The sequence below is a fragment of the Salvelinus fontinalis genome, chromosome 4, assembly GCF_029448725.1.
Source record: "Salvelinus fontinalis isolate EN_2023a chromosome 4, ASM2944872v1, whole genome shotgun sequence".
In the NCBI taxonomy this organism is placed as follows: Eukaryota; Metazoa; Chordata; class Actinopteri; order Salmoniformes; family Salmonidae; genus Salvelinus; species Salvelinus fontinalis.
In genome coordinates, this window is record NC_074668.1 from 51,050,785 (window position 1) to 51,071,421 (window position 20,637).

The 20,637-nt window shown below is 43.1% G+C and overlaps 1 protein-coding gene across 4 annotated transcripts in view; it reads right to left on the reverse strand.

Moving 5' to 3' along the window:
* The window catches only part of grin1b (glutamate receptor, ionotropic, N-methyl D-aspartate 1b), a 59,779-nt gene extending 54,799 nt beyond the window's left edge, over positions 1–4,980 (reverse strand). For 2 of the 4 annotated variants that reach the window (XM_055920519.1, XM_055920517.1), the window contains exon 1: positions 4,267–4,980. In XM_055920519.1, coding sequence (XP_055776494.1) covers positions 4,267–4,515 — 249 coding nt within the window. In that variant the 5' untranslated portion in view covers positions 4,516–4,980. The remainder of the gene's footprint in view (positions 1–4,266) is intronic. The other 2 variants (XM_055920521.1, XM_055920520.1) reach the window with 1 other exon arrangement.
* Between the last annotated feature and the right edge of the window lie 15,657 nt (positions 4,981–20,637).

Genomic DNA, 20,637 nt, shown 5'->3' on the forward strand with positions numbered 1-20,637 from the left:
GTAGATAAAGTAGGCCTACGGGGACATTTTGTTATCACACAGTAAGCTGACCCATATAAATTGCATAATGCATGAACCCAAGTGCATCACAAAACATGTCTCTTGAATATGGAATAAATAGGCCTATAGAGAAATCTCTTGTTGATGCTCTTTGAGCGCGTGTGTGTATATTAAAATAGAGAGAAAGATAATTTGTTTTGAGAAAGCGAGAGAGACAGCATGCGCATGTGCGCCTGTGTATGTCTGTCATGTGTGCGCCCGCACGCGCGTCACCACTGGCATTATAATCTGTGCTGTCACTTTGGCGAGTGGGCTATAATCTTCCTCTACATCACTGTATAATGCTGCCCTACCCGACTACCCGTGCTTTACTCACAGCAACAAAGCAGCTGCCAACCCGTGTGCCTGCTGACGCCATGTTGGCCTAATTTTCCTTTGGAAGACATGACATGGCCTCTCCACAGAGGTTCAAAGCAATGCCATTAGCTCAGGTTATCTAGCACCACTTTTATTCAACCTTGCACCGATGTTGTCCCATCATTCAAGATAAAAGGTCTGGGGTTTATCCTCCATTGAATAAGCCACTATGTTAAAATCACAGCCCTTGTGTTTGTTTTGGTTAATCCACTGGTGTGCATTCCCATCAAAAACCGGGACTCCCTAAAAACACTTTGATACAGCTATGACTTGAAGGGACTTTTCGTAGCAGGTTATGAGAGCATTTTAGCTAACCCTAACCTCAACCTTATTCTCCTAACCTGCTACATGAATTATCCTAACCTGCTGCGTAAGTTCTCCTAACCTGCTATGAAAAAGTAACTTATAGAAGTGGCGTGTTTTTAGGGAATCGATCAAAAATCTGTTCTCTGGCCAGCTAGACTATTGAACATGGCAGCTGAAGCCTAATGCTTACTCATTCACAAATTGAATAAAGGAGAGGCTTTTTAATATCTATCACAATCACCCTAATGGATTGTATAAGTTCCAAATGCCAAGGCTACTCGAGGCTTAGCCTACTGCAAAAATAGGCTTGCAATTAGGCTGAGTAGGCTATGTCTTGTTGAATAAATGCAGGTTAATCAAGAATTGGAGCACGTCAATGTTATTTCAATTCATAAGCAGCCTAATGCATACAGTTGTTGTTGTCATATTGACAAAGTAAATGATTTAAAGGCTATAGGTTAATGTGAAACGATGGTAAATGGGAATGGGAATTAAAAAAGGAATGATAGTCATTCACGTTACTCAAGATCTAGAAACCCAATCCCAATAATATCTAAGTGTGCACTCGTTCAGAACTTCCCACAAATATAAAATAATTGGAATGGTGGAGGCACGGTCACGGAGTTTCCACCATATTTCTCACTGAGGTGCTTTTTCTGATTGGTATGATCCAAAGTTAATCTTTGGTTCAGTCAACCTATTCTATTGGATTTGTTTGAAATCAAATAATGAATGTGGCATTTCAATGTGATTTTTGTACTTAATGAAAGCTTCTAAATTGCTTTCAACACCACATGCACATTCACATTGCATAGCGGTGGGCGCAATGTAGCGGTGGCAGCCTATCAGAAGAGCTTGTTCTTTGGGATACCCATGAGAGTGAATGTCATTCCAGGTAATGTGTATTTTTTATTTTAATTTAAAAAAAACGTATGATTACTGTATATGTTCACTACCAGCACTGAATCTTAAAAGATATCTGCATAAAAAGATTGGGGCGGCAGGTAGCCTAGTGGTTAGAGCGTTGAGCCAGTAACCGAAAGTGTTGCTAGATCGAATCCCCGAGCTGACAAGGTAAAAATATGTCCAGAAGCAAGGCAGTTAACACACCGTTCCTAGGTCGTCATTGTATATAAGAATTTGTTCTTAACTGACTTGCCTAGTTAAATGAAGGTAAAATAAAATAACTGTGATACTAAAAAGTCTGGAAAGGTTTCCATTGATGAGATGGCCACCATTTAATTACAATATTGAAAACAGTTTATGTGAAAGTGTTTGGAATCTTTATTTCATGTTATGGAACCAACTTAATATAGTATCTTGATTAACTTGAAATTGATTTAATTGCTTGTAACCCAATTGAAGAAATTTGGATAGGTAATTTCAAAGTCAAAAATCTACTTGGTACAAAATGAAAAAATGGGTTGTAAATGGGTTGTAACTCACAAAAAAAGAAAAGTCCCTTTTTCAGGACCCTGTCTTTCAAAGATAATTCGTAAAAATCCAAATAACTTCACAGATCTTCATTGTAAAGGGTTTAAACACTGTTTCTCATGCTTGTTCAATGAACCATAAACAATTAATGAACATGCACTTGTGGAACGGTCGTTAAGACACTAACAGCTTACAGACGGTAGGCAATTATGGTCTCAGTTATGAAAACTTAGGACACTAAAGAGGCCTTTCTACTGACTCTGAAAAACACAAAAAGAAAGATGCCCTGGGTCCCTGCTCATCTGCGTGAACGTGCCTTAGGCATGCTGCAAGGAGGCATGAGGACTGCAGGTGCGGCCAGGGCAATAAATTGCAATGTCTGTACTGTAAGATGCCTAAAACAGCGCTACAGGGAGACATGACGGACAGCTGATCGCCCTCGCAGTGGCAGACCACGTGTAACAACATCTGCACAGGATCGGTACATTCGAACATCACACCTGCGGGACAGTTACAGGATGGCAACAACGACTGCCGAGTTACACCATGAACGCACAATCCCTACATCAGTGCTCAGACTGTCCGCAATAGGCTGGACTGAGGGCTTGTAGGCCTGTTGTAAGGCAGGTCCTCACCAGACATCACCGGCAACAACGTCGCCTACTGGCACAAACCCACCGTCACTGGACCAGACAGGACTGGGCAAAAAGTGCTCTTCACTTATGAGTCACGGTTTTGTTTCACCAGGGATGATAGTCGGATTCGCGTTTATTGTCAAAGGAATGAGCATTTCACCGAGGCGGGATCGATTTGGAGGTGGAGGGTCCGTCACGGTCTGGGGCGGTGTGTCACAGCATCATCGGACTGAGCTGGTTGTCATTGCAGGCAAGCTCAACACTGTGCTTTACAGGGAAGACACCCTCCTCCATCATGTGGTACCCTTCCTGCAGGCTCATCCTGACATGACCCTCCAGCATGACAATGCCACCAGCCATACTGCTTATTCTGTGCACAGTTTCCTGCAAGACAGGAATGTCCGTGTTCTGCGAAGAGCCCAGATCTCAATCCCATTGAACACGTCTGAGACCTGTTGGATCGGAGGGTGAGGGCTAGGGCCATTCCCCCCAGAAATGTCCGGGAACTTGCAGGTGCCTTGGTGGAAGAGTGGGTTAACATCTCACAGCAAGAACTGGCAAATCTGGTGCAGTCCATGAAGAGGAGATGCACTGCAGTACTTAATGCAGCTGGTGGCCACACCAGATACTGACTGTTACTTTTTGATTTTGACCCCCCTTTGTTCAGGGACACATTATTCCATTTTTGTTAGATACATGTCTGTGGAACTTGTTCAGTTTGTCTCAGTTGTTGAATCTTGTCTTGTTCATACAAATATTTACACATGTTAAGTTTGCTGAAAATAAACACAGTTGACAGTGAGAGGACGTTTCTTTTTTTGCTGAGTTTATATTAGTTTGTATTTATGTTATTTATTCAGATTAACCAAAGGGGGAAAGTAAGTTGAGTGTTGAAAGAAATAGGTTGCAACTTGAAATATGGGTTTGGCATTGTTGGCATTGAATCATATGTTTGGTTTAAAAAATGTCGTTTTTTTCAATTGAGAAAACCTCTCATCTAAAGAGTTGTTTTTTTTACACTGTAACAGTTATTTCCTTTCAAATAAGTAAAGTGAAGTGAACAAATGCGCACTTTTGGAGGAAGGAGAGATAATTGGAACATTTCTCCCAGTCTCCCCATGGAATAAACTGCAACAATTGAAACGGTTTATGATTTTTTATCAATCTCTAGCAACTTTACTCTTTAACAACAATGTGTTTATGCTCCTCTTTTCAACACACAGGCTCAGCCAGACAAACATCCTACTTACTGTAAAGCAAAATAAACATGGCCTAAGTCTCTCTCTCTCTTGATCAATGTAATTTTAACAAACCACTCAAGCCTCAAGCAGCCATCCTCGCACCCAGATGTTGACGTTGCACACTGACTTGTGTCTCCCCATAGGGGGTTTCATGAATGAGTAGTAAACATGGGTATCAAAGCACTGTGAGAGCTATACTTCCATCATACAAAGGCTGAAATTATATTGCTTACCTGGTTCGAGATGAGGTCCTCGCAGACGGAGAGCGCCATCTGAATTGCATTGGGTTTATGAGTGACAGAGATGGCGTTCATCTTGAACTTATCTTTCCCATACAGAGTGTTTGCCTGGGTGACGGCGTCCTTGAACACCTGTTCATATCTCTTCTGGCTCAGGACCGCTCCGATATTGACAATCTTAGGTTCACATCCACCACCCGCACAGGAGCAGGAGATGAAAAACGCAAGCAGAAATACACGCATTTTGACATCGACACAGCTGCCAGACCGAGTCTCCTGTTGAGTGGATGTGCGTCGTAGCCAGCCCAGCTAACCGATCCGCATGGATCACGCGTCCTCTCGACCCTGTGCTAACAGCAATACCAGTGGAATGCAATTACATTAGTCCGCCCTGTCGAGGAATGTGCATCATTAGTTTTTTCTCCAGCTGATCTCTAAACCTGCCTTACACTTCCATAAAAAAAGACAATAACACATTTGCTTTGTGGTGGGTAAATCCGGTTGATTTTCATTGACGCAACAAAAATATATATATATATTATTGGCCTACAAACAGTTTTGGGAGAGCTTGTGTTTTCTTTGTCTTTGAGAGATGCATGTCTCCTTGTCACGACTCCCGTCCGAGGTTCTGCTTTGCTGAGGATCCAATGACCTGATGCTCAGCGCGAGCGGCTGTCCTTGGTCCTGAAATCGTGCCCGCGCAGCGACGCGCGTACCCACCACTCATTCCGCTTGACATCGCTTTCGCGTTCTACTTGAACGCTCTGGCAACATTTGAATTAATGCAACTAAACATCTACAACTGTGAGGGGATGTTTTATATGGATTTGGAGGACGGGTTGACTAATATAGTAATACAAAAAATATATATTGTCAATGTTTTAAACTATATGCGACTTTTAGCCTAAAAAGCCTGTATAAGCTACAGTAACGTTTTAGTAGGATATAATGTTGTATAATAATGTAGGACTACAAATAATTTTAAAGTTACAAAAAACAATACAGAATGTATCAGATGATGGTTAGCCTATTCCTGCTCCTACATAGTTCTAAAGGTCTAAAATTAAACTGTCATTTTATGCTACATTGTGGGCCTACAGATTGTGTAGCTCATATTGACCATTTTCATGTCCAGCACCAAAAGATATCCTCTCAATCAATAGGGTTAATTCATTGAGGGATAATGATAATTACACAGATATCACACTGATATAATTGTTTTGTTATTAAATTAATTCATTATAGCAGGCTAAAAACGTTTATTGTGTGTAGTATAATAAAACAAGCTGTGGGGCTATTTGGTCTACCTAAACAAATAATCAATAGAATCCCTATTACAGATGGCTGGAGAGCTCTAGAAGGGTATAACCAGATATGGCTCTGTGTAGAACCATAAGCACTGAGAAATTCAAGAGAACCTGGTTACCAAGGAAACAAGCATCTCTGGATATGGTGCACAGTTTCCCCCAATGCCAGCCTAAGTTGCAATTATAGCAATGCTTTGGTATGGGGCTTTGGGGGAAAAAAATATGTAATGAAGAAGGCGTGTAATAATTTTAATAGGCAACAAAAAGCTTATTATGGCAGTAGCCTTTCCAGTGTAGTGTAAGAATCAGGAGGACACACAATGTCATGCATGCAGTTGCATTCACACAGAAAATGCGTAACACTGATATTGCATTTACTTACATCACTACCAGAGGTCCCAAGGCCTGCCTCCCCAGTGCTAAATAAATCCAGGAGACACTTTTGGCAACAGTTATTATTGAACACCACACTCCGTTTTAAAGGGGAGATTGGAAGACATTTCCCCCCAGGGTTGAGCGAGCCTTAATTTTGACCATAAATGCATTTGCAGCATGGAACCTATCCTACATGTAATGTGATCTTTGATATTGTTTGATTCATATAGGTTACAGTTGTATACACACAGACAGGAACACAGGCACACTGCATTCACACCACGCACATCATGACCTAGCCTCCTTCCGGGGCAGGCAAAACATTCCGCTTTTGTTTCCACCTGATTATCCACTTAGACAAATGGTCTTCTGGGACTGGTGAGCCAAAGGCCCGAAGAGCCCATGGAAGGGACAGGGATCATTAGATAGCACAACAGCATCTATAGATACACTGGGGATCTATGATCATGCAGATAAAAGGACATGGCAGCTGAACCCATTGCTGCCCTAAACTGCTCCAGGCTCTCACTCACTGCAGCTATCAGCAGAGGAATTCTCTCTCTCTCTGTCTCGGCTCTCTGTGTCGGTTTGTATTACACTACCATGATGCACATTTAGGAGTATTTATTACTTGTAGTATAAAACCATTGCTGTGACAATAGCTGTAAAAATAAAATAAAAAAATCAGCACTGCTGTAGTTGAAGACGACCGCTTGTGAATTAAACTTTCCTATGTTACTGTGGATACTGTAAAAAAAGAAAAAAATCGACTGGAAAAGTGGAGTGCAGGAAGAAACAAAGCAGATTATGCACGGCATAAATCGACAGTAAATGGTCCAACCGTGTACGGAATGGAAATGTACACTTGATTTGCTTTATTTGTGGCATATGTTCTCTTCGTGCATAATAGACACGCATACCACCACATTAAAAAGCTCATCCCAAACGTCTGTTTGATTATGCTGAAGTGCCCCTAATGAGAATCCAGGTTCCCACAACTAGGGGTGAATTTCAATTGTATATCCTTGATTCCTTGTGTCCTCTCTCCTTGCCTCCTTCTCAAAACGCATTGGAGGAACCTTCTCCCCCAATGCATTCTGAGGAGGTGAGGAGAGGTGGAGAAGATTCAAAGAAGTATAATTGAGATTCAACCTAGATCTCATAGAAGAGAGAGGAATAGTGCCCGCAATCTTTAAACAGATATTTCCATTACCAGGGAGAGAAGAAATTCATTTGGATGTTCTTTTTATCATTTAGAACATACACACATTTTCCTAACTCTGAATAGGAAGTAAAAAAAAATATTGAAGCACTACAGAAGTCCTAAAAGCGTCTTATTGGATATGCACACAAACGTAAACTTGCTTACGACACAGGCCTCTACTCTCAAGTGAAGCACTAAAAGATCATTTTGAAACAAATAAGTCACTCTAAATTGATATTACTTAATTTGCCTGCATTAGTGGTACCACTGGATATTTTTGAATAAAATGTTGAAATATCTTTTTTTTGCATTTGCATTTTACTGAGGCTAGTTTTGATCCTTAAAACAAAGACAAACATGCACAATGACTATAAGACTAAAAGACATACATTTACTTTCTTATTGATATTGACATTGGGTGAACAGCATACTCTGTGCCCAGAGTGATATATTTAGCACCAGAGCAATATGGTACATTTCTATAGCTGTATATACTGTACTCAACCAGAAGCAGCGTAACCACAAGAACAATCAATTATGTAACATGCTGCATGTACTGTATGTACTGTACATAGCTCAGAAGGAAATCACAACTCTCTTTGATACTGTATGCTGTCATCTATCTAGACAACAGTGTTTTGGGATAATAGCTCCCTCTGTTGGAGCTGCTACAGAAGTTTCCAGCATTTGGAACGTCACCTAGAGGCTGATCTTGGGTCAGTTTTCAATTTCCCCCATTAATTATCAAGGCTAGTATTGGGGGAGAGGAAGATGATCCTAGATCTGCACCTACAGACAACTTCACCCTGGAGCAGATTTGGACATCAGCAAAGTGAACATGTAAAGGACAAGACATTTGGGTGCTTTGTCTCCATTTAAAGAGATACATTTACATAGCTACTCCAGCGCCATTTTAAAATCAACACACTTCAACTTAACATGAAAATATCATTCAACCTCATCTTTCAATAAGACCTCAAGAAGGTATTCAGCTATTCATCTTCTGACTGACTTTGAATAGATGGAAGACTGGCATAGGTGCTGGACCAGTAGTGTACATAATGAGTCCTCAAGGTTGTGTTTGACAGATGACTTGTTGATTTTGTTATTGATGACAAGCTAGGGGACCTTACTCACTCCCTGGTTGGGATGACTGTGGCAGAAAAGGGCAAGCAACTCATCCAAGAGAAGAGATTTATAACTTCAAGAGAAAAGTAATAAATGGGAGAAAAGATGTAGTCTACACTGAGTATACCAAACAGTAGGGAAAGGGGGATACCTAGCCAGTTGGACAACTAAATGCATTCAACTGAAATGTGTCTTCCATTAGGAACATTTTTTACCCACTGAACAGCCTCAATTTGTCAAATCAAATCAAAGTTTATTTGTCACGTGTGCCGAATACAACAGGTATTCACCTTACAGTGAAATGTTTACTTACAGGCTCTAACCAATAGTGCAAAAAAGGTATTAGGTGATAAAACAACAGTAAAAAGACAGGCTATATACAGTAGCGAGGCTATAAAAGTAGCGAGGCAACATGCAGACACCGGTTAGTCAGACTGAGGTAGTATGTACATGTATATATGGTTAAAGTTAATATGCATATATGATGAACAGAGAGTAGCAGAAGCGTAAAAGAGGGGTTGGCGGGTGGTGGGTGAGACACAATGCAGATAGCCCGGTTAGCCAATGTGCGGGAGCACTGGTTGGTCGGCCCAATTGAGGTAGTATGTACATGAATGTATAGTTAAAGTGACTATGCATATATGACAAACAGAGAGTAGCAGCAGTGTAAAAAGAGGGGTTGGGGGGTGGGGGTTGGGGGGCACACAATGCAAATAGTCCGGGTAGCCATTTGATTACCTGTTCAGGAGTCTTATGGCTGGGGGTAAAAACTGTTGAGAAGCCTTTTTGTCCTGGACTTGGCACTCCGGTACCGCTTGCCATGCGGTAGTAGAGAGAACAGTCTATGACTGGGGTGGCTGGGGTCTTTGACAATTTTTAGGGCCTTCCTCTGACACCACCTGGAATAGCATTCTCACATAAGTGTTCCTTTTGTCCAGTTGTGAAAGGGCAGTGTGGAATGCAATAGAGATTGCATCATCTGTGGATCTGTTTGGGCGCTATGCAAATTGGACTGGGTCTAGGGTTTCTGGGATAATGGTGTTGATGTGAGCCATTACCAACCTTTCAAAGCACTTCCTGGCTTCTTGGGCACAGGGACTATGGTGGTCTGCTTGAAACATGTTCGTATTACAGACTCAATTAGGGACATGTTGAAAATGTCAGTGAAGACACCTGCCAGTTGGTCAGCACATGATCGGAGCACATGTCCTTGTAATCCATCAGGCCCCGCAGCCTTGTGTATGTTGACCTGTTTAAAGGTCTTACTCACATTGAGTACGGAGAGCGTGATCAGTCGTACGTAATAGCTGATGCTCTCATGCATGCCTCAGTGTTGCTTGCCTCGAAGCGAGCATAGAAGTGATTTAGCCCGTCTGGTAGGCTCGTGTCACTGGGCAGCTCGTGGCTGTGCTTCCCTTTGTAGTCTGTAATAGTTTGCAAGCCCTGCCACATAAGACGAGGGTCGGAGCCGGTGTAGTATGATTCAATCTTAGCCCTGTATTGACGCTTTGCCTGTTTGATGGTTCGTCGCAGAGCATAGCAGGATTTCTCGTAAGCTTCTGGGTTAAAGTCCCGCACCTTGAAAGCGGCAGCTCTACCCTAGCTCAGTGCGAATGTTGCCTGTAATCCATGGCTTCTGGTTGGGGTATGGACGTACAGTCACTGTGGGGACGACATCCTCGATGCACTTATTGATAAAGCCAGTGACTGATGCCATCTGAAGAATCCCGGAACATGTTCCAGTCTGTGATAGCAATACAGTCCTGTAGTTTAGCATCTGCTTCATCTGACCACTTTTTCATAGACCGAGTCACTGGTGCTTCCTGCTTTAATTTTTGCTTGTAAGCAGGAATCAGGAGGATAGAGTTCTGGTCGGATTTACCAAATGGAGGGCGGGGGAGAGCTTTGTACGCGTCTCTGTGTGTGGAGTACAGGTGATCTGAATTTTTTTCCCTCTGGTTGCACATTTAACATGTTGATGAAAATTTGGTAGAACTGATTTAAGTTTCCCTGCATTAAAGTCTCCGGCCACTAGGAGCACCGCCTCTGGGTGAGTGGTTTCTTGTTTGCGTATTTCCTTATACAGGTGACTGAGTGCGGCCTTAGTGCCAGCATCTGTCTGTGGTGGTAAATAAACAGCCACGAAAAGTATAGCTGAAAACTCTCTAGGCAAGTAGTGTGGCCTGCAATTTATCACAATATACTCTACTTCAGGCAAGCAAAATCTAGAGACTTCCTTAGATTTTGTGCACCAGCTGTTGTTTACAAATATGCACAGACCGTTGTCTTGTGCTGTTCTATCTTGCCGGTGCAGTCTGTATCACGCTAGCTGAATATCCATGTCGTCGTTCAGCCACGATTCCGTGAAACATAGGATATTACAGTTTTTGATGTCCTGTTGGTAGGATATTCGTGATCGTACCTCGTTTAGAATATTGTCCAATGATTGCACGTTGGCGAGTAGTATTGACGGTAACGACAGCTTTCCCACTCGCCTTTTCCGGGTCCTGACCAGGCATCCTGCTCTTCGTCTTCTGTACCTGGGTCGCTTCCTCTTGCAAATAACGGGGATGTTGGCCCTGTCGGGTGTTTGGAGAATGTCCTGTTGTTGAAGAAAAAATCTTAGTCTAATCTGAGGTGTGTGATCATAGTCCTGATATCCAGAAGCTCTTTTTTGCCGTAAGATACGGTTGCAGAAACATTATGTACAAAATAAGTTACAAATAACGCAAAATACACATAATAGCACAATTGGTTGGGCGCCCGTAAAACTGCTGCCATTTCTTGCGGCTTCCAGCGCCATTTTGTCGGGGCAGGGACTCTACAAGGTGTTGAAAGCGTTCAACAGGGCTGCTGGCCCATGTTGACTCCCATGCTTCCCACAGTTGTGTCAAGTTGCCTGGATGTTCTTTGGGTGGTGGACCATTCTTGAAACACGGGAAACTGTTGAGTGGGAAAAACCCAGCAGCATTGCAGATCTTGACATAAACCAGTGCGCCAGGCACCTACTACCATACCCTGTTCGAAGGCACTTAGATCTTTTGTCTTGCCTATTCACTCTCTGAATGGCACACTTACACAATCCATGTATGAACTGTTTAAAGGCTTAAAAATCCTTTAACCTGTCTCCTCCCTTTCATCTACACTGACTGAAGTGGATTTAACAAGTGACATCAATAAGGGATCGTAGCATTCACCTGGTCAGTCTATGTCATAGAAAGAGCAGGTGTTCTTAATGTTTTGAATACTTAGTGTATTTTTGGCCCGGCATCACTACTCATTGGTGTGGTTTCCTGGACACAGATTAAGCCTAGTCCTGGACTAAAAGGCACGCTCAATGGAGGATATTTTTGTTTTAAATATTTTTTATATTTCTATTATAGATGAGATGACAGTCATATTAACCCTGTTCTGGCAAAGTTGGTCCAGTAGGACATCATGTACTCAGAGAGAGTACGTGGCTTGGGAAGTAGCTGTACGGTGTGTCGACGGGCTGGCCGAAGACGTACTGCACATCCTCTGCATGCTCGGACTCCACCCAACTGGGGAAACTAGGGATGCAAGTGCCCATGTTGAGATAGGAGTAGGTGTGTGCACCACTGAAAAAAACAGAGAGCAGTGGCAAGAACAATGATAAGGAGTTGTATTCACTATGAATGATCACACTTCTTATGTGTAATCAGAATGGTCAGCAGGCAAATAGACAAGAGATCGAAATTCTCAGTTCTATACAGTAAAGGTTTGGCATATTTGTGAATGGGACTGAATGCTAATTGCTAACTTGTGGAATAGACACAGGCTGGAGACCCATCCTTTGTATAAAATCGTAATATACAAAGCACGTTACATTGGATTATATTAGAAGACCTTTATTATCCCAAGCATGGGAAAATCGATTTGCATTTTAAGCTTCACAACAGCCCTCTTGCTCCAGCACCCTGTGTTGGTGCTGCTGGAGCACACCCCAGTAGTGGATGGTGACTTTGTCCCTGACCACCCCGGCAAGCTGTTCCACAATGCAGATGGTATAGACTACCTGGCTGGCGCTAACAGCATGGATGTTTGCAGGTTTAGAACGCCTACCTCTCTGTGAGTTTTCAACTTAGTGCTGACTGTATTCCTATTGTTATTGTTGTTTTGAGGATACTAAAATACATATTTCATTTGCAAAGTCATTTTCCCTGGCCCAAGACCCCAAACAGTCCAGTACATGATGAAATCCCCAAATACCTTTGCACATCATTCAAAGCTGTAAGCATGCATACATATATATTAGTAGACTATGCTAATGTCAGTACTGTTGTTTTCCACTGAAGGGAGAAGATTAAGGAGCTTCTGTGGCTTGGGTAGCAACCCTATATTTGTGTCGGGAATAAAATGGACTTGGTCTCAGACCTAACAACAGCCATGCCGATATATCCTCCAAACACCGGCTTCTCGGGCATTATCACTTAATTATGGCACAGCATTGTTGAATACTTGTTTCTGATTAGCAAGAAGAGCATTCTAGAATGGACATTAAAACCAGATAACGGGACAGTTGGAAAAGATATTGGGACACCTTGCAATCATGATGCAATATGCGCCTACACATGCAGACCGTACTTGCTACAAAGTTACAGAAAGCTAAAACAACAACTACACAAACTGAAATAGGTTACATTGTAAACGCAGGTCCCACAAGGAAAAAACGTAGCTAGCTAGCATTGTTTTTGCAGATACATTTTTTTTGGAGCATCTGTTGACCTGACGTGTTGAGTGACGAACATGAATTTCTCCTGTCCCCTCCGCAGCTAAACCTGTCAAAATCCACCCACGTTTCTACTTTGACCAGTTGTTTTCAGCAACTGATATTTTTTTAAGCGCTTGTCATAATGGCAGGTTTGCTAGCAAAAAACTTAGTGAGTTTCTAGTCTAGTATTTGATATGCAATGAGATCTCCTCGTAATTAAAAGTCAGTGTTGACGAGTGTCCTGACGAGAAGGCAAACTTTTCTACTTATGCCAGGCAAAATTGGGCATTATCAGCTGTTATGGATGTATCCAAATGATCCAAATGATCCAAAACGATTCAACAAACGTAAATGCAGCTACTTTGCTGTTATTCTGTCTGCAGAGGTCGTGACTGTGTTAGCCGTAGCTAGCTGGCTAGCTAACAAGCAAGGGATAAGAACGTTCCCTGCGAGCATGGCAACAGAACATAAAAAATTAAAGACTGAGAATCAAACAAACTACTTGGTCAAACAAACAAACTACTGTGACTCCTTGCTGTCCCCAGTCCACCTGGCCGTGCTGATGCTCCAGTTTCAACTGTTCTGCCTTTGGATATGGAACCCTGACCTGTTCACCGGACGTGTTACCTGTCCCAGACCTGCTGTTTTCAACTCTCTAGAGACAGCAGGAGCGGTAGAGATACTCTGAATGATCGGCTATGAGAAGCCAACTGACATTTACTCCTGAGGTGCTGACCTGTTGCACCCTCGACAACCACTGTGATTATTATTATTTGACCCGCCTGGTCATCTATGAACATTTGAACATCTTGGCCATGTTCTGTTATAATCTCCACCCGGCACAGTCAGAAGAGTACTGGCCACCCCTCATAGCCTGGTTTCTCTCTAGGTTTCTTCCTAGGTTCTGGCCTTTCAAGGGAGTTTTTCCTAGCCACCATTCTTCTACACCTGCATTGCTGCTGTTTGCGGTTTTAGGTTGGGTTTCTGTACAGCACTTTGTGACATCGCCTGATGTAAGAAGGGCTTTTTAAATACATTTGATTGATTGATTGATTGACCCAGTCAGACACCTTGATGATTGGCGGCTGAGCCATGTGCTTCTTGTCAAACCTCTGCTTCATGTCACACTGATTCTTCCGCACTGAAGGTCAGACTGGTGGGTGAGGTGGCAGTGCCCTTGGTGGGCGGAGTCTGGTGAGGGGCAGCACAAGCTCCTCTGTGACTGGGCCCATTGGACTGACTTCGGGCCAAATAGAGTAAAGGTCATACAGCACAACGAGGAATCTTTGATGGTGTGGGACGTTGTGTAGTTCCCCACAGACGTCAGGCTATAGGTGCTCCAAAGGACCAGAAGGCCAGTCCAGGGGCTGTAGCGGGGGAGGGGCAGGTGGGCCAGTCTTCCCACTAACGAGGCATGGTGTGCAGGACCTGACGAGCTCTTTAAGGTCACGATCTATGCCAGGCCACCACACCATGTCACGACACTGCTGTTTCAGTTTGACGATGCCGAGATGACCCTCGTGTGCCATCGCCATCACACGACCCGAGAGCCGACGGGATCACTGCACAGTGGCCACATGTGGTGCAGGCATCACCACAACATGACAGTTTGTTTGTTTCCACACGTGAGAATGACTCCAGTTCTGATGGGACATAGGAAGGCCATCCCTCCTGATGTATAGTCATGACCAAAAGTTTTGAGAATGACACAAATATTAATTTCCACAAAGTTTGCTGCTTCAGTGTCTTTAGATATTTTTCTCAAATGTTAATATGGAATACTGAAGTATAATTATAAGCATTTCATAAGTGTCAAAGGCTTTTATTGACAATTACATGTTGATGCAAAGAGTCAATATTTGCAGTGTTCTTTTTCAAGACCTCTGCAATCCGCCCTGGCATGCGGTCAATTAAATTCTGGACCACATCCTGACTGATGGCAGCCCATTCTTGCATAATCAATGCTTGGAGTTTGTCAGAAATTGTGGGTTTTTGTTTGTCCACCCGCCTCTTGAGGATTGACCACAAGTTCTCAATGGGATTAAGGTCTGGGGAGTTTCCTGGCCATGGACCCAAAATATCAATATTTTGTTCCCAGAGCCACTTAATTATCACTTTTGCCTTATGGCAAGGTGCTCCATCATGCTGGAAAAGGCATTGTTCGTAACCAAACTGTTCCTGGATGGTTGGGAGAAGTTGCTCTCGGAGGATGTGTTGGTACCATTCTTTATTCATGGCTGTGTTCTTAGGCTAAATTTGGTAGTGAGCCCAATCCCTTGGCTGAGAAGCAACCCCACACATGAATGGTCTCAGGATGCTTTACTGTTGGCATGACACAGGACTGATGGTAGCGCTCACCTTGTCTTCGCCGGACAAACTTTTTTCTGGATACCCTCAAACAATCGGAAAGGGGATTCATCAGAGAAAATTACTTTACCCCAGTCCTCAGCAGTCCAATCCCTGTACCTTTTGCAGAATATCAGTCTGTCCCTGATGTTTTTCCTGGAGATAAGTGGCTTCTTTGCTGAACTTCTTGACACCAGACCATCCTCCAAAAGTCTTCACCTCACTGTGCGTGCAGATGCACTCACACCTGCCTGCTGCCATTCCTGTGCAAGCTCTGTACTGGTGGTGCCCCGATCCCGCAGCTGAATCAACTTTAGGAGACGGTCCTGGCGCTTGCTGGACTTTCTTGGGCGCCCTGAAGCATTCTTCACAACAATTGAACCGCTCTCCTTGAAGTTCTTGATGATCCGATAAATGGTTGATTTAGGTGCATTCTTACTGGCAGCAATATCCTTGCCTGTGAAGCCCTTTTTGTGCAAAGCAATGATGACGGCACGTGTTTCTTTACAGGTAACCATGGTTGACAGAGGAAAAACAATGATTCCAAGCACCACCCTCCTTTTGAAGCTTCCAGTCTGTTATTCGAACTCAATCAGAATGACAGAGTGATCTCCAGCTTTGTCCTCGTCAACACTCACACCTGTGTTAACGAGAGAATCACTGACATGATGTCAGCTGGTCCTTTTGTGGCAGGGCTGAAATGCAGTGGAAATGTTTTTGGGGGATTCAGTTCATTTGCATGGCAAATAGGGACTTTGCAATTAATTGCAATTCATCTAATCACTCTTCATAACATTCTGGAGTATATGCAAATTGCCATCATACAAACTGAGGCAGCAGACCATGTGAAAATTAATATCTGTGTCACAGCCACGACTGTACTCAATGAGCAGTGTAAATGATGGTTTTGCCGCCGATGGGTCCTCGAGATCCTGCAAGGACACCATGTTCTGTAAAGGAGAGTAGACAAGATGCACCAACTCCTCTTCACCATCTGAGTAGGTGTGTGGTGATGGGGAAGGACAGGAAGTCTGCTATAACGTTGTATTTTCCTGGAGTGAACTGCGCTCCCCTACTGAGTACTTTTTCTCTGTCGGACTAAGAGAGGCGAAAGCTTGGGCTTTTTTTTCACGCCATCATACAGCAGAGACTGGATGGCCCCAATAGACATTGCTGAGGGGTTGTAGGTCACCAGCAGGGAGCCAGTTCAAGTGGAAGTGAACTAGGCTTGGGGACGTTGTGAGGAGGCATTTTATCTCCTCGATAGCTGCCTGACAGGCCGAAGCCACGTCCCAAGGAGCGCCCTGCTTAAGAATCTGTCACAGCATTGACGTTATGGAATATTCTGGTAGAAACCTAATGTAGTAGGCCTAGGAATGATTCTGATGTGAGGATGGGCACTGGAGCAGAGAGAGATGTTAGTGGATGACACCTGGAATCCCACAAAGTCTATGGCTGATTCTGAGAACTCACACTTGTCAGTGTTCAGTGTGAGGTGATGGCGGTTGAGGCTGATGAACACCTGCCATAGGCACTCATCTTGAATGGCAGCGTATGGACCATGCACCACAATGTCATCCAGGTAGACCATAACACCAGGGCAGCCAGCAAGGACGGTGGTTATGATCTTCTGAAAGCAATTTGGTGCTGAGCTCAGGCTAAAAGCCATGCGCTTGTAGCGATACCGTCCAGTCTAGGTGATGAAAAGCTTTAAGTTCCTGCTCTCCGGATGAAGAGGAACATACATGTAGCCCTGTCGAAGTTCGAGCTTGGAGACGACGCAGGAGCCATGGAAGTGTGATGTCAGCTCCTCCGTTGTGGGTAGTGCATATTTGTTATGCACCACTGCTTTGTTGGCTGCTCGCATGTCAATGCAGGTTCTGATACCCCTTGAATTCTGCTGAACAATCACCACGTTTGACACCCAGGGAGAGGTATTGATGGGTTCGATTAGATCGTCTGTCATGAGGCGTTGAAGAACTTCCTCAACGTCGTTGCGGAGGGCCAGGTGGATCCGACGCAGCGGATGAATTACAGGAGGAATCTTGCAGTCCAAGAGCGGTTTGTGTGTGAATGCAGTCATGCATCCCAATCCACTGAACAGATCTGGATACTGTTGGTGCCAAAGGAGAACACATGAATAATCTTGCCCCCTAGACTGACAAAAAAGTCCAGACCCATGATGTTTGCGCCCTGGCGTTTGACATGACATGAAAGGCCTTGGAACCATATTGCACTGGGAGGTGAAGGAGGCCAACGACGTCTATCTTACCTCTGGCTGTAGCCTCAGAGCGTGGTGGACGGAGGCTCCAGAGGGAAGTGCTGGAAGAACTGGTTGTATGTTGCTGCATTTAGCAAAGACACCTTGGCACCAATGTCAAGGAGAGCGGGCACGCAGCTCTCTTTCATCTAGAGAGGACCCATAGTAAAGTTCACTTAGTGGGGCGCCACTGTATGGATCACCGCCTGTGTGTTGTGGCTGTCGTAGGCACGTGGTTGCACTGATGCGTCAGCGGGTGTGGAGCGGCACCACTTTGCAAAATGGTTCAACTTTTGACAGTGTCTGCATGTCTGGCCCTTTAACTTCTTTGGGGTAGGGGGCAGTATTTTCACATCCGGATGAAAAGCATGCTTAGAGTAAACGGCCCGCTACAAAGCCATAAAAGCTAGAATATGCATATTATTAGTATATTTGGATAGAAAACACTGAAGTTTCTAAAACTGTTTGATTGATGTCTGTGAGTATAACAGAACTCATCAGGCAGGCAAAAACTTGAGAAAAAATCCAACCAGGAAGTGGAAAATCTGAGCTTGGTCGATTTTCAACTCAGCTCCTATTGAAGATACAGTGGGATATTGGTAATATTGCACTCCCTAAGGCTTCCACTAGATGTCAACAGTCGTTAGAACCTTGTCTGATGCCTTTACTGTTTAGTGAGGCCGAAGGAGAGAGGAATGAGTCAGGTCTGCCATGAAGTGACCATGCTCTGACCATGCGCGTTCACGTGAGAGCGAGCTCTGTTCCATCGCAATTCTGAAGACACAGGAATACTCCGGTTGGAACATTATTGAAGAATTATGTTAAAAACATCCTAAAGATTGATTCAATACTTCGTTTGTCATGTTTTTATAGATTGTAATATAACTTTTTTAACTCTTTGTCCGTACTTTCCGCTGGACCTGCCCGCGCGTCGTGAGTTTGGAAAGTGTACTGAACGATAGAACAACAAGGAGGAATTTGGACATAAATTATCGAACAAAACAAACATTTATTGTTTGGAGTGCATTCTGATGAAAATCATCAAAGGTAAGTGAATGTTTATATTGTTACTTCTGACTTCTGTTGACTGCATAATATGGCGACTATATTTGTGTCTTGATTGGGTTCTGAGCGCCGACTCAGATTATTGCATGGTTTGCTTTTTTTGTAAAGCTTTTTTGAAATCTGACACAGCAGTTGTATTAAGGAGAAGTGCATCTAAAATTCCATGCATAACAGTTGTATCTTTTAGCAATGTTTATTATGAGTATTCATGTAAATTGATGTGGCTCTCTGCAAAATCAAAGGATGTTTTGGGACTTTTGAATGTTTGGCGCCAATGTAAACTCAGATTTTTGGATATAAATATGAACTTTACCGAACAAAACATACACTGCTCAAAAAAATAAAGGGAACACTTAAACAACACAATGTAACTCCAAGTCAATCACAGTTCTGTGAAATCAAACTGTCCACTTAGGAAGCAACACTGATTGACAATAAATTTCACATGCTGTTGTGCAAATGGAATAGACAAAAGGTGGAAATTATAGGCAATTAGCAAGACACCCCCAATAAAGGAATAATTCTGGCACATTTGTGGCCTGCTGGAACCTGACACCTGTTCCAAAAAAATCCTAATTGTGTCTATGGGCTACAGGCAGAGGTACTTTAACCTTTTCTGCTACAAGTGAACAGAAACTGGTAAAAACAGTGTACCTGGGGCTGACAGTCGGTATCTGGAGAGGTTAGAGTCTTTTCTACCCTTTCAAAACCAAAATCTTACAGAGAGAAGGGTAGGTTGTGGATAAAGCTTTGTGGACGACTTCATTCACAGTTGAACACAAGCAAGATAACGAAGGACATATTGTTTGCTCGAAGATAAGCAACTAAGTTAACCTTTGGCATAATATGTGACATCTCAATATATTACTAAGTGAAAAAAGAAACTGGCAAGATAAAGTTAGCAACAATGCTAACATTATACATTTAAGCTAATGTTAGCTATCTAGCTTTGTTAAGCTACACGTATCGCAAATATTTACCTGGCTAGATACAAAAATATATATTTTTTTGCACTTTGTTGATGTGGAAGCCAAGTTTTCCGTACTCAAATCCAGCTGCTGCTATGGCTGGAGGAGATGCAATCATACGATGTAGTCCACCTCCAAAAAAAGGTCCTTTGTCCAAACCTCGACTACATTACCAAATGTTGACAGTCACCCAATGGCACATTTCATAAGTTTAACCTTTATATGGAGGTTTTGTACATAGATTATACACAACTTACATAACTACACAACTTAGTGCAATCACAACGTAGGCAACAGATGTCTGATTTACATTGATTCAGGAGACCTCTGGAATAACTGAATGAATAACACACTACATGTATCATCACGTGTATCTACAGCTTAAGATCTGATGTGGATGATGCAGCTGCCACAAACACCACAGGAGAGACAGCAACCAAATGTTTTTGAATTTCACCTTTATTTAAACAGGTAGGCTAGTTGAGAACAAGTTCTCATTTACAACTGCGACCTGGCCAAGATAAAGCAAAGCAGTGCGACAAAAACAACACAGAGTTACACATGGGGTAAACAATCGTACAGTCAATATCACAATTTAACAATCTGTATACAGTGTGTGCAAATTAAGTAAGGAGGTAAGGCAATAAATAGGCCAATAGTGGCAAAGTAATTACAATTTAGCAATTTACACTGGAGTGATAGATGTGCAGATGAGGATGTGCAAGAGAAATATTGGTGTGCAAAAGAGCAGAAAAACAAAAACAAATATGGGGATGACGTAGGTAGTTGGATGGGCTATTTACAGATGGGCTGTGTACAGCTGCAGTGATCGGTAAGCTGCTCTGACAGCTGATGCTTAAAGTTACTGAATTGAAGTTGGAGATCTAAGTCTCCAACTTCAGCGATTTTTGCAAATCGTTGCAGACATTGGCAGCAGAGAACTGGAAGGAATGACCAGGGGATGACCAGTGAAATATTCC